The sequence below is a fragment of the Astatotilapia calliptera genome, chromosome 12 (genome assembly GCF_964374335.1).
Source record: "Astatotilapia calliptera chromosome 12, fAstCal68.1, whole genome shotgun sequence".
NCBI lineage: Eukaryota > Metazoa > Chordata > Actinopteri > Cichliformes > Cichlidae > Astatotilapia > Astatotilapia calliptera.
In genome coordinates, this window is record NC_137433.1 from 3,372,653 (window position 1) to 3,393,719 (window position 21,067).

The 21,067-nt window shown below is 40.4% G+C and overlaps 1 protein-coding gene across 1 annotated transcript; it reads left to right on the forward strand.

The window, feature by feature from the left end:
- Positions 1–3,679: 3,679 nt before the first annotated feature.
- arrdc1a (arrestin domain containing 1a) lies at positions 3,680–14,473 on the forward strand. Its single transcript, XM_026188540.2, has 8 exons — positions 3,680–3,870; positions 6,779–6,889; positions 7,140–7,190; positions 9,713–9,867; positions 10,379–10,561; positions 11,122–11,298; positions 11,759–12,293; positions 13,418–14,473. The coding sequence occupies exons 1-8, from the start codon at positions 3,753–3,755 to the stop codon at positions 13,453–13,455; spliced, it is 1,368 nt and encodes a 455-aa protein (XP_026044325.2). The 5' UTR covers positions 3,680–3,752; the 3' UTR covers positions 13,456–14,473.
- Positions 14,474–21,067: the final 6,594 nt, after the last annotated feature.

Genomic DNA, 21,067 nt, shown 5'->3' on the forward strand with positions numbered 1-21,067 from the left:
ACCTTTGCCACAGGAATGTGAAGTAATTGAAGAAATATTTGCAGCTAAAATTTGATTCATAATAAAACAGTATCCTACATAAATAAAGTTGGGCTTTAAAATAAAATTTAAAAAAAACCTCCAAGCCATTCTCTTTTTCTTTTTTTTTTAAGGTGCCCAATGAGGCATTCTCATTGCATAGTTCAACTTAAACTAAAACTCCAATGCATTTCAGCATACAGGCCTGCATCAAAGATTTAACCAACACACTAGATACCGGTACTAGATTTTTTCTAGTGGTGTTCCACCAACAGGTGTCATGGTCTCCCAGTCCTCCTGTTCCAGTTCACCCATTTCTCTCTTTTGCTCTCTCTCTCTCTCTTATATCAGTATGTGTGTTTTTCAAACTTGTCTGGCACTTTATGCAATGAGACCTGATGCGATGTTGTGCCAAAGACATTTTTGCTTTTTACAAGATGAGCTCTATAAATTCTCTATGGGCTCCTTGAGTTTGTATGTTACTTTTATCTGTTTATTCATTCATTTCTACACAAAATGTGTAGTATGACAATGTCTAAGCTGACAGGCAAGAAAATAAAAAAATTGAAGATAGGAGAAAATAGTAGAAAATATTTTTTAAAAAAAAGGAAAGAGCACTAATACAAAAGCATGATGTATCGCTAACTGCTGTACCTGTAAGAAAAAAACAGAGAAAGAAAGAAAGAAAGAAAGAAAAAACATACTGCACCTTCAACAGAAAAATATGAGCACAGGAACACAGATCAACAATCAATTGATAATAAAGGTGGCAAGCCAAGGAAGGATACAGGAGATTCAAGGCATCCACAGTCCCCAAGGGTACCTGAAGACCTGAGCCCACACATCTCAGAGGCAAGAGAAGAAGGGAGGCTCCACATGGCCCACGGCCAAAAGGGCAAGCGTCCCAGTGAGCCAGACGCAATAGGCAATCCCACCAGAGGCTACCCAACCTGACGAGGGCCAAGGGCAGGGGCCCAAGGCCCAAACTGGGAGCTGATTCAACAGAAGAGGGCCTGAAAGCTGAAGGCTCTGCCTCCCACACTACTTTTAAATACAATAGGAACCACAAGCAAGCCAGCAGCCTGAGAGTGAAGTGCTCTCATGACAGACACTAGGACAATGCTTCGTGGGCTGCCTCTGTTGACCGACATGCCGAGCCTCCGACAGCGTGCAGTGATGCCTTGGTGTTCGGGTCCCCCACCCGAGCCGGAGATTGATGGTGAGCCAGAGGTGGACTACTACAGGAGGCTGAGGGAGCGGCTGCGGGTGGTTCATAACTACACCTGCCAGGCCTAGGCCGGCGCCGGAGTACGACAGAAGAGGGCCTACGACATCAGGTGCCAGTGGGGGAGCTTTTGTGCTTGGTGACAAGGTTTGGGTGTACTGCCCTGTCCTTAAGAGAGGAGTGTCCTCCAAGCTCTGCAGTCACTGGCAGGGGCCGGCGGAGGTCGTGGAGCGACCTCCAGAAGTGGTGTACAGGATCCACATGCTGGGCCCGAGGGGTATGGTGGTGTGGCATCAGGACAGACTCTCACCGTACCGACCGCTCGCTCAACAGTCGCCAGGGCAGGGGATGCTAGTGGCACCCCATGTTCTGATCTGAGTGACTCTTCCCCTGCCGGTTGAGATCGGCCGGTGCGCCGAAAGATGACACCGGGACATTTGCAGGACTTTGTGTTGGGTAATGGGGTTGTCGGGGATGACTGACCCCTTAGGTGGGGGCTATGTAGCGGGTCAGGGCTGTTTGGGTTTTATTTGGCAGCTGTATTCGGTTGTTTCAGGCAGCAGCGTTATGTTCCCACGGTTACCACGTGACGCGCTCTCTCTGCGACCATGTTTTTCTGTGTGGGGTGAGAGAGTGCTGTTGTGTCGTTGTTGTTGAATGCTAATAAACGGCTCCCTGGCTAACTCGGGGGAAGCAAGACAAAACGACACCTCTCTCTCCTCCTTGTCTGAGCAATATGGTTTGGTTAAAGATGTTTTGGTTAAACCTTTTGCCTCTTCACCAGGTAAGTCTACCTGTCTTGTAAGCAGCCCAAAAACAAATATCAGAGGTGAAAAAGACAAGTCTATTAATATCTTTCCCCCCAGTAGGATATGCCCAGAATACCTCACCCAGGACGAACCTAGGAGGCATCCTAGTCAGATGCTCAAACTGCCTCGACTGGCTCTTTTTGATGTGGAGGACTAGTGGCTCTCTTCTGTGCCCATTTGAATGACTGTACTCTTCATCCTATCACTGTTGGAGAAAGGTCTCACTAGTTTGTAAATGTTCCCTTTCACTCTTTTTGCAATCCCTCTGTCACAATTTTCCCCAACACTTGTCTCTTGCACTCTTCTTTATCAGGCTGAGCCTGAGCCATCTGCCACGACTGATTGGGGATGAGGGTTGGGTAATCTGAATAAATAATTTCCTTAGGGATTATTAAAGTATTCTGATTCTGATCTGTCTTGCTACCTACTAGATTTCCCTTCTCTGCAGTGCATACTTTTTCCATTTCCAAATTCTCTGCCACCTGGGCCACCTCTCTACAGATCACAATGTTGTATGCAAGCATCGAAGTCTACAGGGACCGATGCCTAACCTCATCTGTCACCCTATTTTTCACCACTGAAAACAAGAACAGGTTTAGAAACAGTTCCTAATGCAATCCAGCAGCTGTTACTTTGTTCCATTAAGTCATAAGAATGTAATTTGCAAGAGCACTCCCTAATGACATCAGCACATTATACTACATTGCATAAATGTCACTATCTAAAGACAATGTTGGTATCATTGATAATTAATTGTCTTTGACATACTTAACTGTTTTAACATAAGAACAAGGTAAGTATGCGGTAATACAACCTCGTGGTTTTATTAATAAGCTTCATCCAAATGCAACTAAGCTTATTTGATATTAACCTGTTATGGAAACCCACCAAACAAGAGACATTCTGGGGATGCAGCTGAGTTACGTTTAATTAAAAAAAAAAAAAAACAGTCTGGAGAAAATATTGTTGGTTTCAATTCAATTCAATTTTATTTATATAGCGCCAAATCACAACAAAAGTTGCCTCAAGGCGGTTAATTGATGGGTTAATTTTAGTTTGCTCACTGCTAACCTTAATATCACCGAGAATACTTAAATATCTTAAATGTTACAGTTGCCCTCAGCTGGCTCATGCTTCATTCAGCTGTGTTAATGTAAAAAGTGTCATTTTTAATGACACCACTGAATTTCCCGGAGGAACCGCACCTGAGGGATTAATAAAGTAATCCCTAATTTAACAGTGTTTAAGTGCTAACCAGTTGGTCTGATGGTGTATGTGGTGTGTCGTCGTCAATTCTGCTTCCCAGTTTCTGGGGAAAAACACTCTGGAATTGCTAATGGTTGTGAGGCGGTCCTTCTCCTTCAGCCATTAAGTTCTGGGAGTTGATCTACGATGAGAATACAGAGGCTGTGAGTGCTGCAGGTAAGTGTAATGGGTTTTTATGCATGTAGATATTTTCAGGCATATGATACTAGGCAAAGAAAATGAAACTTTGGAAAACTTTACTTGTTTTATGCTAAGAGATATGCTAAGAGACAACTTCGTTATTAATACGCCTGAAAAAGCAGTCTTTTATGTAACGTTTGTCCGGTGAACATGACGTCACTAAAAGGGGTGGGGACGAGGAGGTAAAAGTGTGTGCTGTCGCCTGTGCGCACAGGTGATTTTCAGTCTTGTTTCGCATTACGTCGGGTGAGAAAATGGGAAAGCTTCAGGAGTTTAAGATTGCCTTTGAGAAAAACAAAGAAGTGTACAGTCCGGGAGAGTCCATCTCTGGAACCGTGACAGTAAAACTGGGCCAACAGCTGCAGTGTAAAGGTAAGAGCCATCTGCGCTCAGCAGGTGGGAAAACGTCGACCTCGAGAAACGAGGAAGTGAGTTGATTTGGTAACGAGTCGTAATTCCTACACTGTTCCCACGCCTGGTTTTAGAAATAACTTCTCCTATTTGAAGATCACTCAGAGGTTGAAAAGCCATCCTGTGGTGTTCTGTGTTTGTGGTTCTAAAACTTGCATATGATTTTTCATCGGCCGTTTACCGCGGTGTAGCTCTGCACACTGATTCAATGGAAAATGTTTAATGAGGCCTAATGGGAAATTTGCTTCTGTGTTTTGTAACACTTGGTTCAATGTTTTATCCCAATTTCCCAAACTATCCAAAACACAAATTGACGGTCTTTCATTAAATTACAGCAAAATACCTGGATTTTGGACTATGTAAATATTCTGTTTTGATAGTTTATAATTTGTTTAACATGATTCTTAGTTCAACTCCTCAGTCCTACTCAGCTTTATAAGCATAGATTTCCTACTGTTTTTATGTTACGTGTAGATTAAGTTTAGTTAAAAGTTGAAAGATTAGCTCAGAAAATGAGTTTAATTATACATTATTGCAGCACTGTATTCTATACACCTCTCTTTACCTACCCGACATTCATATTCAATCTAAAATGACTAATTAACCTAACATGCTTGGCTTTGGTGAAAACTAACTTGAGGAAACCCACACAGACATCAGAGTCCCCAAAGAAAAGCACCAGCCAGGATTTTAACCAGGGACATTTTTGTGAGGCGACTGTACTAAATACTCTATCACTTTGCTGCCTTATTCCAGTTTTGGCTCTGTGTCAAGGCCCCCCTCTCTGAAGGGACCCTCTAAAGCATAGGTGTCAAACTCTGGCCCGCGGGCCAAATTTGGCCCGCAGCCTAATTACATTTGGCCCACGAAGCCATACCAAATTACTATCAGAGCTGGCCTACTATTATACAGCTAATATATATATTGTTTAGTATTAAGCTTTGCTTGTTCCATATTCAGTTTTTCAGCAAAACGTGTTTGAGTCCATAAGAAAAGATTCATTCTTATATCTGGAGGAATAAATATATTTCAGTAAATATTAATGTTAGCCCGCGACTTTGTTCCAGTTTTGAATTTTGGCCCACTGTGTATTTGAGTTTGACACCCCTGCTCTAAAGTAATGCACTGGCGTTGAGCAGTGTCTAATTGGTTCTGCTGTTTTATTTATTTTGTAGTGTTGTATAGTCAGACTGTACATTTAAACATACTTAAGACTGTCATCAAGAGACCAAAATGAAACTTGAAACAGGAAAAGTGAGTGTCATTGTCCAGATTGCTGTAAAAGCAACATCTCATCCATCTGAATGCACTTATTCATTCTTCTTATTTGGGATATTTAACATCTCAAAGGTTCTACTGTGTCAACAAGGACAATAAAAGGTAACACATTTGAATGCAGATTGCAAGGGAAAGGTTTCTTCTACTCTTTGTAGCTCTCAACCTGCTGAGTGGCGTCTTTGTGTTTTGTTACTTTGAATGCTTGCGAGGCCTCTGGTCTGTTTACATTCCTCTTCAGGTAAAGCTGGTCGGACTGTCGGCTCAAGATCTCTTATGCTACATGCTACAGTTTCACCGTTTAAAATACTAATGGTATATTAAACTATTTTAAGTACTGTGATGAGACGTGCCACTGAAAAATATTAACACTGCAATAAAAATCTTAGTTTCACTCACCACTATTCACTTAAACAGCCAGTTTATTGAAGAACCTACAAACAACTTTTCATATGTTTTGTTCTGTTTTGGGATTTCTTGAGACTGGTAAAGGTTGTGTTTAGTATTCTAAACGTTTTTGGCGCTCTTCATTCTGTTCATGTGATGCCATCATTATAGCAGTGTGCTTTCTTCTATTGCTGTTAACTCAAATGTGTTACTGAGAACATTTTGAACATTTTTATGTGACTTAAAATTGGGAATATAACAACATGTATTTGGACCACAGACTGTATTGAAAAGATGGACATTCTTACCTTGATGTCAACCATTTAATTTCTGGACAAACATCACCACATTGTAGGTCCTGGACATTATTAGCAGGTATTATTGTTGCTGGTATGTTCTTTCAGAGGTAGATGTGCCTTTATTTTGAGCATATGCTGAAACACGTGAAATTTAATTGGCATTCAGTAATAGACACCATAACTCAATTCTAAAACTTTAATCACAAAAGCTGAAGCCCAAACTTCTTGGTAAGTCATTATTTTAACAAACCATATTACTTGTTAGATCATTTTTCAATCGAGATGGTTCTCCAAAGGCACCAACAGCACAAAACGGCTTAAATAAGTAATGATGTATGAACAAAATGGAAACAAATTTGTCTAACATTGTAGCTGTAAAGCTGGGGTATTTTTTTATGTTCATAGAATGTAGGACCTGGATTTTATGTAATGGTTACCTTTGTTTCTGTTAATGAAGGATTACATTAAAACAGTAATAAAGCATTCAGACTAGTTGAATAACCTTCAGACTTTGACCAACAGTAGACTGTAGGAACAATACAATGTTGTGGAATATTTGGCTGCCTTTCCTAATCTGGTGAAAATCTGGTTCAAGCATTTTATGGTTTTCAGTATAAAGTCAAGCTTTCTTTATACTTTTGACCAGTAATTTGTTTTTGGTCTGTTTTTGTTACAAAACATTAGCTGGCTTAGGCTATTTCCCAAATCAAATAATGCATCCTAAACTCTCCTGAAGGGTGTTTATTACAGGTCTTTTGCACATATTGATGTTGTATAAATCTGGAGCAATATGCCATTAAACAGACCAATAACACACCCTTGAGGAAAAGACTGATTACGAAAAGTGTTTCCTGCTGTGGCTACTACGAATCGTCTGTAGTTAAACTTGTGTATTTTCTTATCTGCAGCTATCAAAGCGAACTGCAATGGTTTCTGCGGCATCACCAATAAGTTCAATGACACAGCATGGACGATGGAGGAGCAGTACTTCAACAGCACGATCTCAGTGGCAGACAAAGGTGTGCTTCCAAATGCTAATTAAAACTGTGTGCAAATGTCCAGTGTCCACAAAATACTTCCTTGTGAGATGGTTTGTTGTGATAATTGAGACAAATTTGCAAATGGAACTGGTCAATGTGACAATATGTGAAGATTACAACTTCTCATTTTCCACTGCAGCCTTGAGGCATATCTGACTGTTTGGAAACAACAGAGCAACTGTTACTGTTTCCATCAAAGGATTTTATTTGTGCTTTGTGTCCCAAATAGGTACCCTGAAAGAGGGAATGCACACATTTCCCTTCAAGTTTCTCATACCAGGTAGGTGAAGTTGATGGGATATTTTTGCATGTGTTTATTTTCCCCTTTCATTTCCCAGTCTGTCAGACATGTTCTGGCATGTTGTGAGGATGGGACTGATTTTCTTTTCCTCCCAAAATGTTAAAAATATATGTGTGTGTACACACACACACACACACACACACACACACACACACACACACACAATATGCATGCTTTTGTTGTCTCGTCAGTTCGCCTCAACATACGCTCGTCATATTCTGTGATATGATTTACTCTGACATGTTTGACGAGGTTAGTGGCGTTGCCACAGCACCTCACTTTCTTGCCACATGTATCATCATTGCGTCTTGGCTGTTTGTGGAGGTAAAATACGTCCACACATGACTTTGTTTACGCTCAGCCATTGTGAGTGCGCACGCGTAAGAGGAGGTAGTTCCTTCCAATTTAGATAATCCCAATGATGTAGTTGCTTTCCACTGTGTTCCTGTTAATGAAAAACTACAAATTTACCCCAAAGTACTAAAATGGTGATATTTTAATATGAGAATCTATTTTAGAGCATAAATTACTGGTATTGGAAGAATCGATATTTCAATATCAATCCGCACACCGCTAGTGAAGGGTTATTTCTCATGATGGTTGGGGTGGTTTTAGTTTAACCTCCAGATAAAGTGGTTAAGAGATCAAATTGATTCTTTGTTTACAACCTGCTCAGAAATTTGTTCCTTTTATTAGCCTCTTCTTCTTCTGTTTTTACATTTTTGCCTGACTATTTGATCTTCAGCAAGGCTTTGGGTTGTTCATTTTTCAGTGTTGTGTTGAAAAACAACAGTGTAGTCGTGAGTCTTGACTGCGTCACTGACATAGGTATGCTGGGCAGCACTGACGCTGTGAGATAAGGTCACTCTAAATCTTTGGCGCTGTCAGAATTTTGTCCATCAGTAGTGATAAGGCAATTGCAACAGTTCTCGTTTTGGGGCCACCACAACAGATAATTTGGCCCTTATAACCTGCCATCAGTCATCTTTTCTCTGGAACGGGCCAAAATTGCAGAGCATATACATGAGTTGAATGAGGTGCCATGATGGTGTCTAACTAAGAAGAGACTGGTGGATGCTTTCCACTACCATCCCTGTAATGGTTACTGTGACGTCAGCAGTATACAGTGTGTTCCACTGACTCATAACAATGCAATCTTTGAGAGAACTCCCTGATTACACCATTAATTGTTATGGACTCTTAAGATAACTGTGCATAAAGATGACGAGACAGTTGAATAATGAGGAAATATTTTAGTATCACCATTTGAAGACTTGTTAACTTTTTATTCAGTGCCAAAACTGTTGCCTGAAATAAAATACTTGACTTCCTTTCTATACATTGTCTTGATTTGTTTTGGCTGTCACACAATAGAACACAGGCAACAGTGTTTAGTCATTGTGTAGGTGCATGTCTGCAAGATGACATGCAGACAAGACAAGAAGCCTTTTATGTAATGTAGCTAGGATCACAGAAACTCAGAACCAGTCAAGCCAGTTTTTGTGAATCTGATATGAATCATTAAGCTTGTTTGCTTTCACTCCTAGAGTGCTGGCAGGTGCCTACGAAGTTTTTGTTTGTTTGTTTTTTGGTTTGTTTCTGTATTTGTCAAGATTTGGAAGGTTAATAAAGAGAAGAGCTCTATACTTTATAAATTAATATCATAGTTCTTTTGGGAAAAGGTGTCAAAACTCAGCAGCTATTTTGGAATTAATCTGGATGGATTATAGCTTTAAATTCAGTTCAGCGGCTCGGACATAAAAACTCCCTGGACTGTGTCAGTCAAATCCAGTGAAAGCTATTTCAAATGTTGGTGCCCCAAAATAGGTAGTTAGTTTTTTCCCTGCAAGTTATGCTACTACCAATATTACTGTTATTACTGTTCATGCACACAGTATCAGAACTATACAGCTTCACTCATTCACTGCCATTGACGTCTATAGCCGTCAATGGCAGTGAATGAGTCAATGGGTTTAACTCATTCACTGCCAATGGCTGGCAGTGAATGAGTTAAAGGACTGGAGTTAGTGTTGACTGAAACCATGTCTTATACTACTTTATAGACAAAAACACAAACAGAAAGCGGAGTGGTTACATTTTTACAATGTTTTAAAGCACAGCTGTACATGTAGGTTAATTAAACACAGCACAAAGTACAATTACTTTGTTCTGAGGTATCTGTATTTTACTTGAGTATTTATTCTCACAATGTTTTCTTTTGGTCCCTACATTCTTCAACGAGTCTTTATAGTCTTCATGTTCAATAAGTGTGTTACTTGAGGGTTAACACATTTTAGAGGAGTTACTCAAACATCCCTTCCAGACATTAAAAGGATTTAAATCTAAAATGACAGATTACTAATATTGTGGCCGCCTGAGGAAAAAATATCCCTGCTCCTGGGTGCTCTTCACTCTTTCTGCAAAAACTGTAACTCTTTTAAAAACTGTAGTTCACGCTACTGTATAACTACAAACTAACACAGTTCACTTCTTCCCCACAGCCACTGCTCCAACGTCTTTTGAAGGCATCTATGGAAGGATCATTTACAGAGTGAGGGCTTTTATTGACACACCACGATTTTCCAAGGACTACACCACAGAGAAAGCTTTCTTCCTGCTAAGCCTTCTGAACCTGAATGAAGTGCCAGATATATGGGTGAGACATTGTAGCTGTATGTCTGTATTCAGTCCCTGAATGGTTGGTCCTAAACATTGAGTTAATTAGTCTTCAGAGTTCAAACACACAACAGCCAAGTTTTTTTGTTTTTTTGATTTGGAGCTTGGACCAACCCTAACACTTTGCTGTTTATCAGAAATGGTTCCAATGAATCCACAAACTCTAGATTTTTGGATAACTGGACAAAGAACACAAGAGAACTTGCACATCTTCCTCATCCCATGGGGCAGGTGCAGAGCTGAAAACAATGGGACAGGGAGGAGGTAGAGTCTGATGAAGAGCAGGTGTACAGTTGTCAACTAAATGCAATAAATGGGGAATCTAGAGTTCTGCATTTGTGTGAACCATTAATTCTAATCCTTTGAATAACTAGACAAGAAACTGTTTGAGTGTTATTTGCTTTGTTTTGTACTTACTGGCATTTAGATTCACCAAATTAATTTAAAGTCAATTATACTATTCAAAGTGTCTTTTGCCATGACCCATATAGGGAACCTGCTCATCTGCAGTTACTCAGCAGTTCACCTACATGTTGATGAAAACTGGCACAATAGTCTTGAGGGCTCAGACGCACATGAAGGGTTACACACCAGGAGAGATCATTCAGGTGACCGCCAACATCCACAACCAATCTGGGAAGAACACTGGCAACATGGCAGCCAGTCTGATACAGGTTGGAACTTTATATCTCCTTAACTCTGGTTACCTTCTGGTATTAGTTTTCTCACTGTTAGTGTTATGTTTTTACATTTACAATCCATGTTTTAAACTTATTTTCTATATCTTCTAAATATGATTGCTGCGTCGATAAACCCAACAGAAGACCAAACTTGAGTCTGACACTACAGGAATAACAGTTTCTAAATTTACTATTGCTAGCTACTAGCAGTCCTGCTCGCATTTAGCAGGACTAGCCCTTCTGGCATTTTCTTCTATAAGTTAATTGAATGTCAAAAGTATTTGTTCATCTGTCTTTGCATGCATTACTTAACTTAACTGACATACCATTCTTAATGAATAGGGTTCTAATATGATGTTGGCCTAGGCTTTGTAGCTATTACAGCTTCAATTCTTCTGGGAAGGCTTTCCACAATGTTTGAAAGTGTGCTTATGAGAATTTTGACTATTCTTCCAGAAGCCTATTTGTGAGATCACACGCTGACTTTGGGCTGTATTTTGCAGTCAAAACACACTGATCACAGTTTTTGACTATCCATAGTCGTATGTTTTCAGAGAGTGACCTATGAGACGAAGAAGCCGACCTATGATCTGAGAATAATAGCGAAGGTGGAGGGAGGCGTGGTGAAAGCTGGCAAAGAGGTGGAGTGGAAGGAGCAGATCATTGTTCCTCCCCTGCCTCAGTCCTCCCTCGCTGGCTGTGAGCTTATAAAGATCGAATATTTTGTCAAAGTAGGTTCATATTCCTTCTCTGATACATACTCAGTATTGCTTTGCTACCTGTCTGAAAAATTATGAGTAGTATGTGCAATACTGTAAGCATGAGGATGGCTGCAAGAACCTATATTATTTATTTATGTGTGTGTGTACACACACACACACACACACACACACACACACACACACACACACACACACACAGAGTTTAAATGATGATCCCAATGTTTAGCCAAGGTTTTGAATAATCAGGTCAGTGACAAGCAATTTCTAGTAATCCCTAAGAGCCAAGAGCTCCCATAGTCTAAAAAAGGTGATTTATTTATTTATTTATTTATTTATTTATTTATTTTGTGCTGATTTAAACTTTTGACCAGCTGACAAAGCAGATTTACATCCACTAATATTGACAAAGAATGAAAATCAGAGTCTATTCCACCACCCGACATTCTTTTTTGTTCTGCTGATGAACCAGGTGTGTCTGAAGTCTCCTGATGTCATGCTGACACTACCCATCCACATTGGGAACGTCTCATTAGACAAAAAACAATGGCCTTCCAAAAAAGCATCTGCTCCTTCCACTGAGGATACGCCAGCCTCTGACTCAACACTAGACACATCCATTTCTGCCTCCTCGCCCACCTTGCCCCCTCGTCCAGCCCCAAAACCTGCTCCTCGTCTTGCCCCTCGCTCTAGGGGATCCTCCCACAATTCCCCCAGCGCTCCTCCAGCTGACTACCACCCAGGAGCAGAGGGAGGGGCCTTGATGAATGAGGACTTCCAAAACAAGCGGCAGTCTCAACTGGTGTCACCCAATGCATTTAGTTATGCACCAGGCCTCTTTTTTCCTCAAAACCAGCAGCCAGTCGGACCAGCTGCAGCACCCAACGGGCCTGAATTTAGTGGGTCCACAGGGCCCACAAGTCTTTACCCCTCTTTGAATGGTACCACTTCAGTGGCAACACCACAGATCCTGCCTCCAGACTACAGCACTTCAGATTATCCAAAAGGTCAGTTGCCACACAATCTACCACTGTTGCTCTAGAAATCAGTAGACTCTACTTTTTAAAAACTTCAGCGATGGTTCAAGCCTCATCGCTGAGTAATTACTCACAGTATCGACTGCAACAACTTTAATGAACCCTTAGTTATTCCTAGAAGTTCCTTAATGGTTCCTGTAGCTGCTTATTAGACTTTGGACTCGATTTAACAGTCCTAGGCCATGCAGCACTAATGGTTAAGGCAGGACTCTGACATCCAGTTTTGGTTTCTTCTCCTATATCAGCATTGATGTGGAGGTTTCAATAGCAAGGCTTATCTTTTGGGAGAATACTACAGTGGCTACCTGTGCCGTCATGGCAAGCATAAATAGATGGCTGTATGATGATTTTACCAGCAACTGGTCTGGATATTCTGGGGCCTTCAAAACCTCTTGCTGCAGTTTTGAATTTATTGTTCCCTTAATGATTGAAAGACTGGGTAGCAAAGCAGCCCAAACCATGATGATCCCTCCACCATGCTTCATATTATGTGATAGTCTGTAGGAATGTTTTGTACCTTTGTGCAGCATGGCAGCCAGTTTAAAATCTCAATCTGCATGGAATTCTTTGGAACAGGAATTCATGTTGGTGGAATGCAATGGCTTACTAATTGTAAAGTATCATCAGCTCATCCCTGTTCACCAGAAACAACAGAGTCTCATGAACCCCAACTTAGTTCAGTAAAAGTTTCTGGTGTGATACAGTCACTGCAAGGTGTTAGTGGTGTTGCTCAGCAATCCCATGGGTGTGGCTCTTTGCAGAATCAATGCAGCTCTTCCCCACAGCAGTACTCTTAAGGAAATTAATAGGAGATTGATTGGCTCTACAAATTCACATATAGGAAAGTCCAGTTGCGGGATAAAGTCTAGTTACCCAACTAGCTTCATGCTGTGAAAATAGGTGCAGTAATTTGATCCATCAGAAGAACCACAGCTACTAATGTGATCCAAACAAGAGTGTATTCCGATTGAACAAAGTCAACTGGAATACAAGGACCTAGCTCATACTGCTTGTTTTGTGGCAATATATAAAGTGTGGTATTTAACAGTGTTTAAATATTAACCAGTTGGATTGATGGTGTGTGTGTGTTTCAGAGGCTCCTCCTTCTTACAATGCGAGCTGCAACACATGATATGGACAAAGAAGAAGAAACCAGGAACGACTAACAATTAACTGATATTCAACAAAATGTTGAGGCGAAGTTCATGTGTAATGTTGCCGCATTTCTAATATAAGAGCCCTGTCATTTTAAAAAGTTAAAAAAAGAGAGAGACATTCACAATCCACATGAAACCTAGTGTATCCTGGTGTAATGAGCGGATTTTTACTTTACGCTTTTAGAAATCATTTTTTTGATAAAGTGATCAAAAGTGGCTGCCCGGTGAACAAGTGTCTTCAGTTATCAAAGGAGGAATCCTTTCTGCAGCAAGTCACCACCAAAAGCCAGATTTGATATGCTTTTAGCACATTGAATGAAAGGAGAGAGAAGCTGCATTTTACTTGGTTGTACACTATTTAGTTTTAAATTGTGGGTTACTAAAAATTCCTTAAATAGCATCTGTGATGTCATGTTAGTTTTTTAGAATATAATAATTGAAAACAAGTCCAGAATTTAATTATGTTGATGTCATTCCAAATTTAAACTGTAGGATTTGAAATGAAACAGATGTCGCCTTATTTTCTTGAAATGCTTTGTTCAGAAAGGGTTTTGTTTTAATATGCTTTTAATCAGTTTGCTGATGTGTGATTGTGTTAAACGAGCACTTCCTTTTGTAAGCGGTCTACATGTAGCTCTGTGAGGACATGATATGGTGGCGTTTAGCCAGATCTCCATCTGTTGAGGCATTTACTTTCATGTCTTGTGCTGTAGGACATAAAAGTAAATGACCAATGGGGTTGTGTATTCCTTCTTTTTCACTACTGCATGTATGTCACCTACATTATATGTTGGTTCTGTATGTGCCTTTTAGTTGTTCCACAATAAGGCAGGTGTGACCTGATGCTATATTTGGGCCTTCATAATGAATAACACTTGAGATTTGTCTTCATATATCTTTGTTGAATCACTTGAGCATGCTGAAAGCCCATTTATTTATTGTTCCAACTTCCAACTACTGTTTGGATTCTAATAAACCTGTGAAACCCATAAATTGTGTCATACTTAAGACTCATTAAGCATTTTTAAGACCTTTTTTAAAGGAATGCAGTTACACTAACCGGTCATTTTCACCCACCACTTGCTAACTTGCCTATATTCCTGCTAAAAGCCTGACAGAGTCCATCTGTTTGTTTTTTGCCTAAGTGCAGTGTAGAGTTTGAGGCAGAGTGAGCATGTCCCATTGCTTTTTGTTTTTGTTATTACTGGCTGCCAAAAACCTGGAGTTTCATGTGCCACTGAAGGTTTTTGGGAACACTTTGTAAAGGTTTTTTTTTGTTTTTGTTTTTTTGTTTTTTTTGTGTGTGTTTCATGATTCTTAATATACAGTGGTGTGAAAGTGTTTGTCCCCTTACTGATATTTTTATGCATGTTTGTCACATTTACATATTTCAGATCATTAAACACATTTAGTTTCAGTTTAGCTCAGTGGGTGAGCAGATGACCCAGTCTGACCCAAGGCCCCCCAAAAATAAATAAATCGAAATAACACAAGTGAACCCAAAATGCAGTTTTCAAATGAATGTAATTAACATTAAGGGGACAAATCGAAACCCCTGTGTGCCCCCTAAACTGCAATAACTGGCAATGAGTCTTTTACAGTTCTGTGGAGGAATTTTGGCCACTCCAGTCTTCATTTGGTTTTTGAGCCATTCAGAGGTGGACTTGCTGGTGTGTTTTGGATCATTGTTCTGCTGTAAAAAAACCAAGTGTGGTTCAGCTTGAGGTTACGAACCAGTTGGTTTTCTTTGTTATCTTTGTCTAATATTTACATTTGTTTAATGATCTAAAATGTGGCAAACAAGAAAATCAGGAAGGGCTCAACCACTAACTGCTCAACAGATGCCTTGAAACCTCTTTGTAACTTTAATATTATTTTATAGTTTAAAATCTTCTTTTGGCTGCTCTCTTTAAGAATTACTACAGGAAAGGCTTACAAGATGGTAGTGAGACCGGCTAATTTTCACCCCATCTCTAGAATCTTCTATCACACCAACCCTATCCTTTAGGATTGTTTGGACATGTACAACCTTTCTTCTTTAGCTTTGTCTTTAACCCACTCAACCCAAGCCGTTCCTTTGATACTCATTTCTAATCTTGTAACTCCCAAGAACTTCCATCATCTCTAAACTATACCATAGCAGGTCTCACTACCATCTTGTAAGCTTTTCCTTTCTCTCTAGCTGATAGCCTTCTGTCACAAATAACCCCTGACATTCAACTCAACCCAATCCCCACCCTAACTGCACACGTTTACTTCAACTCTTGTGAACTGTTCATTGGATGGTTGACCCCAGTTTTTTTTTTGTCATCCATCTTCAATTACTTTATTGAAGTATATTGGAGATGAATCTTTTTACAGGGTGGAATAAAGCCTCTATTTTTAATAACTTCGGGAAAAAAGAATTTCATTTTGTCAAAATTGTACATACAGGCTCAAATAATGTTTAACATTTAACCAAATGTTAACCACTAATATTTGGTTAAATGTCCATCTCGACCTAACCCTTCTTGTTGCCATTAACAAGCTTCTGGTAAAATTTCGAACAGATATTTGACCACTCTTGGGTAGTTTTGAGGCACAGATTTGGAGAGCAGTCCACAACTTTTCAATGCAGCTGAGGTTGGAGCTTTGAAGCCATTGCAGAATCTTAATGTTAAATAAACCAGTTTTGATTTGTGTTTGGGATCATTATTCTGTTGGAACCTCCAGTTGTGTCCAAGTTCTAACTATAGTTACTGATTTGGAGTGAAGTTGAGGAATAACAAGGTAGTCATCCTCCTATCCCATCCACTTTGTGCAATCAGAATCAGAGAAACCTTATTAATCCCAGAGGGTAATTGAGTTGTTATAGCAGCAAATATACAACAAACATCAAGCACTCATTCAAAATGAGTGTGGAAACAGAGTTCTGATACGTAAATATTAAGATAAATATAGAGATATAACTATACATATAAATCTAAAAGGACGAGTATGTCTTCAAATATGCCATGGTGTACATGGTGCATTGTGGTGTGATTAATTCTGTTCCACATTTGTGGATCTGACCTAAGTGGATGAATTAAAGAGTGTGATAGCAGTAGACTTGTAGTCAAGAGACCAAGACAATACCAAGACCAGAGGGTATGGAGACCAAGACTCAGACAAAAAAGGCTTTAAACTGCAGCCAGATGCTGCTTCGTTTACGGGTGTCAGCCATATTTATGTATTTTTGCAATGCACAGCCCTCCTCTCTCTCACCCTCTGTTTTTCACATAATGATATTATCCTATATCCTCGCATGTAATTGGCCACAATATGAAGGGATTGGAGCATAGCTGAGCCACTGTGTGAGAGCTGAGCAGCCAAAGGAAATTAAGTGAGGAGCCGGCTCTCGCTCAATGGGAGTCTATTCTTCTGATTCACTACAAAGCGCTCTCTAAGCCCGGCTCTTAGAGCTGATGCTTTAGCGCACGGCACATTATCAAACGTTACGTTGTGTGTCATGGATACTGTTGACTCCATAGGCAGAGCCAGACATTTTATACACCTGGGGCTTAGCCCTAAAGGGTCGTATGCATGTGGGATGGGGGTCAGAAATGACTGTGGCTGTGTTTTGAGTTTTGTTTAAAAAAGAATGACTTCATCTTTTACTGATGGCATGAAGTTGGCTTTAATGTTAGTTGTAAGGTCTTGGGGTTGTTACAGCTTCACCTTGATCACAAACTACACCACCGTCGAACTAAAACATAACATAAAATTCAATGAAATAGTCAGACGAGTGAAATAAAGACATAAAATGATCTATATAACATACAAACATACCTCGCTGGCTGAGCCATGCTTTGAGGCAGAAATGAGCACTTTACAGATACTTTTAAGAAACAACTTTCTCTGAATTAAATTGGCTTCTCTTGCTTCAACTTGCCATGCTCACACATCAACATGGGCGTGCATCTCCCTCAGGTGCACCAGTGGAACCAACATGCAGTACAATAGTTCCTACATGAGAATTTTCACAATAAATTACCTAATGGCATATAAAATATGCATAGTGCAAAACAAAATACATTAACTGAAAGTAAGGCAGTAAAACTAGTTTTTAATTAAGCAGCAAGGCAGAACAAAATCAGAGCTGTATCCAGACACGCAGACTAAACCCCAATTCAACCAGACCCAGAACTGATCCTGAATTAAAACAGGACAACAACAGTTCAAAATCAGGACTACTTAGGATTTAACCACGACCGAACCAGAATCAGAACTAGATGATAGCAGCACTAAAATCATCATAAACTTGCACTATACTTATTTTTTAATTCTACCAAAGTACAATATTTAGATTGAGAAAAATGTATATAATTATTTATCCTTGTTGTGCAAACAAGCCTGCAAAACTTAATAAATATAGAATTTGAAAAGTAACAAATGGTATCTAAAAAGAAACACTAGGTACGAGATACATGTTCTGATGAGTTTTGGCAAACAACCATCTGACCTCACCTGCTCTTATTCCATCTCTCTCTGTTCCTCTCTCTCCCTCTTTGTGCTGACAATCATCAAATATACAGTGGAAACCAGATATTTACTCTTCAGATAAAAACACTTTTTTAATTGTAACATCAAATCAGACTAAATGTTAATTTTTTTAGATTGATAAATATAAAAAACATGTTTGTTAACTTTATTCTGAGCCACACTTATGGAGCTCCACAGTTCTCTTCCTGGTGTTTTGGTTGACATCTCCTGATGTTCCCATGTCACAGAAACAGGCTCTGTGTTTTGCCTTATATGCATCCACAGCTGTGCCACCAGTTTACTCACATGGACTCTACTAACCTATCAGAAGCTTCTTCAGCTCAGGATGGAATCGTCTGCAGTTTTCTTATTAATTAACAATAAACTTAGTGTACATGTACTCCTAAATTTGATGAAAGTGATAAAAATAGAAGCTCTGTCTCTCTTTATTCTGACATTTAACTAATTCAAAAGATATTTCAATATTTATTTATCTAAAACAAAACAAGTTTACTCTAAATTGATGTTGTACAGTAAAAAAACTGTTCTTGTGTTTTCCATAAAGTGTAAATATCTGGTTTCAGCTGTGAATATACTGCTGTGTGTTGAAGTTCCTCTTGTTTTGCATAGAAATATACTGAACAACATACAAAGCATAATATATAAAATAACATCTACCAGAGTTTTTCTTTGAAAGAAGCTCCTTATCTCCATTGTTGTGTTCATCAGTACATAACTGAAACGCTTTGTTTAGCCGTGGAGGGAAACAACTGAAAATATGAAATAAACACATGTAAGCTGAGACTCTCTAAAGAAACAGCTTTGTTGTTGTTCGGCTTTTCATTTCGCCATTTGTTGATTCATTCGAAGAGCAAGTAACGTAATATGGGTCAAGTGATCAGTTTGATATCAATCTTTCGTGATTCACCGTCATATTTACATTATTTGTACCGAATGATTTGCTTTGGTACCTGGCAGGGGCGATTTTAGCCCATTTTGGGGGGTGCTTCAGCACTGTTTGCATTGACCACTGGTCAGTTCTGCATTTCGGGGCAATGAGTCTTTTGCTGCGTGTGCTCTGATGGTTCATCATGGAGGCGTGCATGGAGTGGGCGGGGTTGTCCATGATACAAAGAAGCTTTTTTAGCATTCTCCTCTCAGACACCTCCTCTAGGTCCAGTCTGACACCCAGGACAGAACCAGCCTTTTTAATCGGTTTGTTCAGCCTGTTGGCATCGGCTGTCTTCACCCCACTGCCCCAGCACACAGCTGCAAAGAACACAACACTCTTTACCACAGAGTGATAAACATGGTCAGCATTTTCCTACAAGCATTAAAGGACCTGAGCCGCCTCAGTAGGAAAAGCCGACTCCGCCCTTTTTTAAAGACAGCATTGGTGTTCTTGGTCCAGTCCAGTTTACAGTCCAAGTGTACCCCCAGGTACCAGTAGTCCTCCAGGATCTCTACATCAGCCCCTCTGATGGTGACAGGGGGAGGAGGAGGAGCCTGCTTCCTAAAGTCCATGATCAGTTCCTTTGTCTTTGTGATGTTAAGTTGTAGATGGTTTAGCTCACACCACTCAACAAAGCTGTCCACTACACTCCTGCACTCCTCCTCCTGTCCGTCTGATGCAGCCCACAATGGCAGAGTCATCAGAGAGTTTCTGCAGATGGCATGACTGAAACTTGGACCTGAAGTCAGACGTGTAGAGGGTGAAGAGGGAGGGTGATAGGACCGTCCCCTGCGGCGCCCCCGTGCTGCTGTTGTCCGAGCAGCAGCCCTTCAGCCGAACATACTGTGGTCAACTTGTTAAGTAGTCTGTGATGCAAGCTACCAGTGGGGCGTCCACCTGCATTTCTGTGAGCTTATTCCCCAGCTGTGATGGTCTGATTGTGTTAAAAGCACTAGAGAAGTCAAAGAACATGACCCTCACAGTGCTCCCAACAATGTCCAGGTGAGAATAAGCCTGGTCCAGCAGGTAGATGATGGGGTTGATAAGCAAACTGTAGGGGGTCCAGCCAAGGCTCCACCAGCAGACGCAGATGTCTCAGGATGAGTCTCTCCAGCGTCTTCATGACATGTGAAGTCAGAGCCACTGGCCTGCAGTCACTTGGGGTCGACGGGTTAATCTTTTTAGGGACAGGAACCAGGCAGGATGTCTTCCAGAGTGATGGGACCCTCTGCAGTTTCAGGCTCATGTTGAAGATCCGATGTAGAACTCCAGACAGCTGGGAAGCACAGCACCTGAGGGCCCTGGGACTGACACCGTCAGGGCCAGCAGCTTTACTGGAGTGGAGTCTGCCCAATTCTTGATGTCATCTTCTGAAAGGGACAGGGTGAGACAGGCTAAAAATGTTTCTCCAACTGAAAACGCTACGTCCAGATGAACAGAATCAACCTTTTGGGCTATGATTAGTGTAACTTTGCCAGTAACTCTTTAAAGTCAACAGTATACACTCTACTGTGGCTGTAGCTCAGGTGGCAGAGCAGGTCAGCCACTAATCAGAAGGTCGGTGGTTCGATCCCAGGCTGCCTCCTGACTGCATGCCAAATATCCTTGGGCAAGATACTAACCTTGTTTGCCTACTGGTGGTGGTCAGAGGGCCCGGTGGCGCCAGTGTCCGGCAGCCTCGCCTCTGTCAGTGCGCCCCAGCTGTGGCTACAATGTAGCTGCCATCACCAGTGTGTGAATGACTGAATGTAGTGTGAAGCACTTTGAGGTCCTTAGGGACTAGAAAAGTGCCATTTACACTCCAACACATAAGGATTATTATAGATAGATTCTATTATAATTTAATAGAATCCTTGCCATCCCTCACAAGTGAGCCCCAAATACATCTGTGGGTAACATTACTACATTTACTGTAAAAACCACACAGTTGGTTTTGAGCTTTATTTTTTGCTCAAAGCGCTCAAAATTTGGATGTTTTTTTACATTTTCTGGGAGTTCCTGTCATCAGGTTTGCTTTACTTACACAGTAGAACAAAGCTAGAAGCTGGAATAGAATTTGGTTTTATTTTTAGTCAATTTAACCACTAAATGTGTTTTCCTTCTTTATAAAAAGTTGACATGTATTATATTTTGAT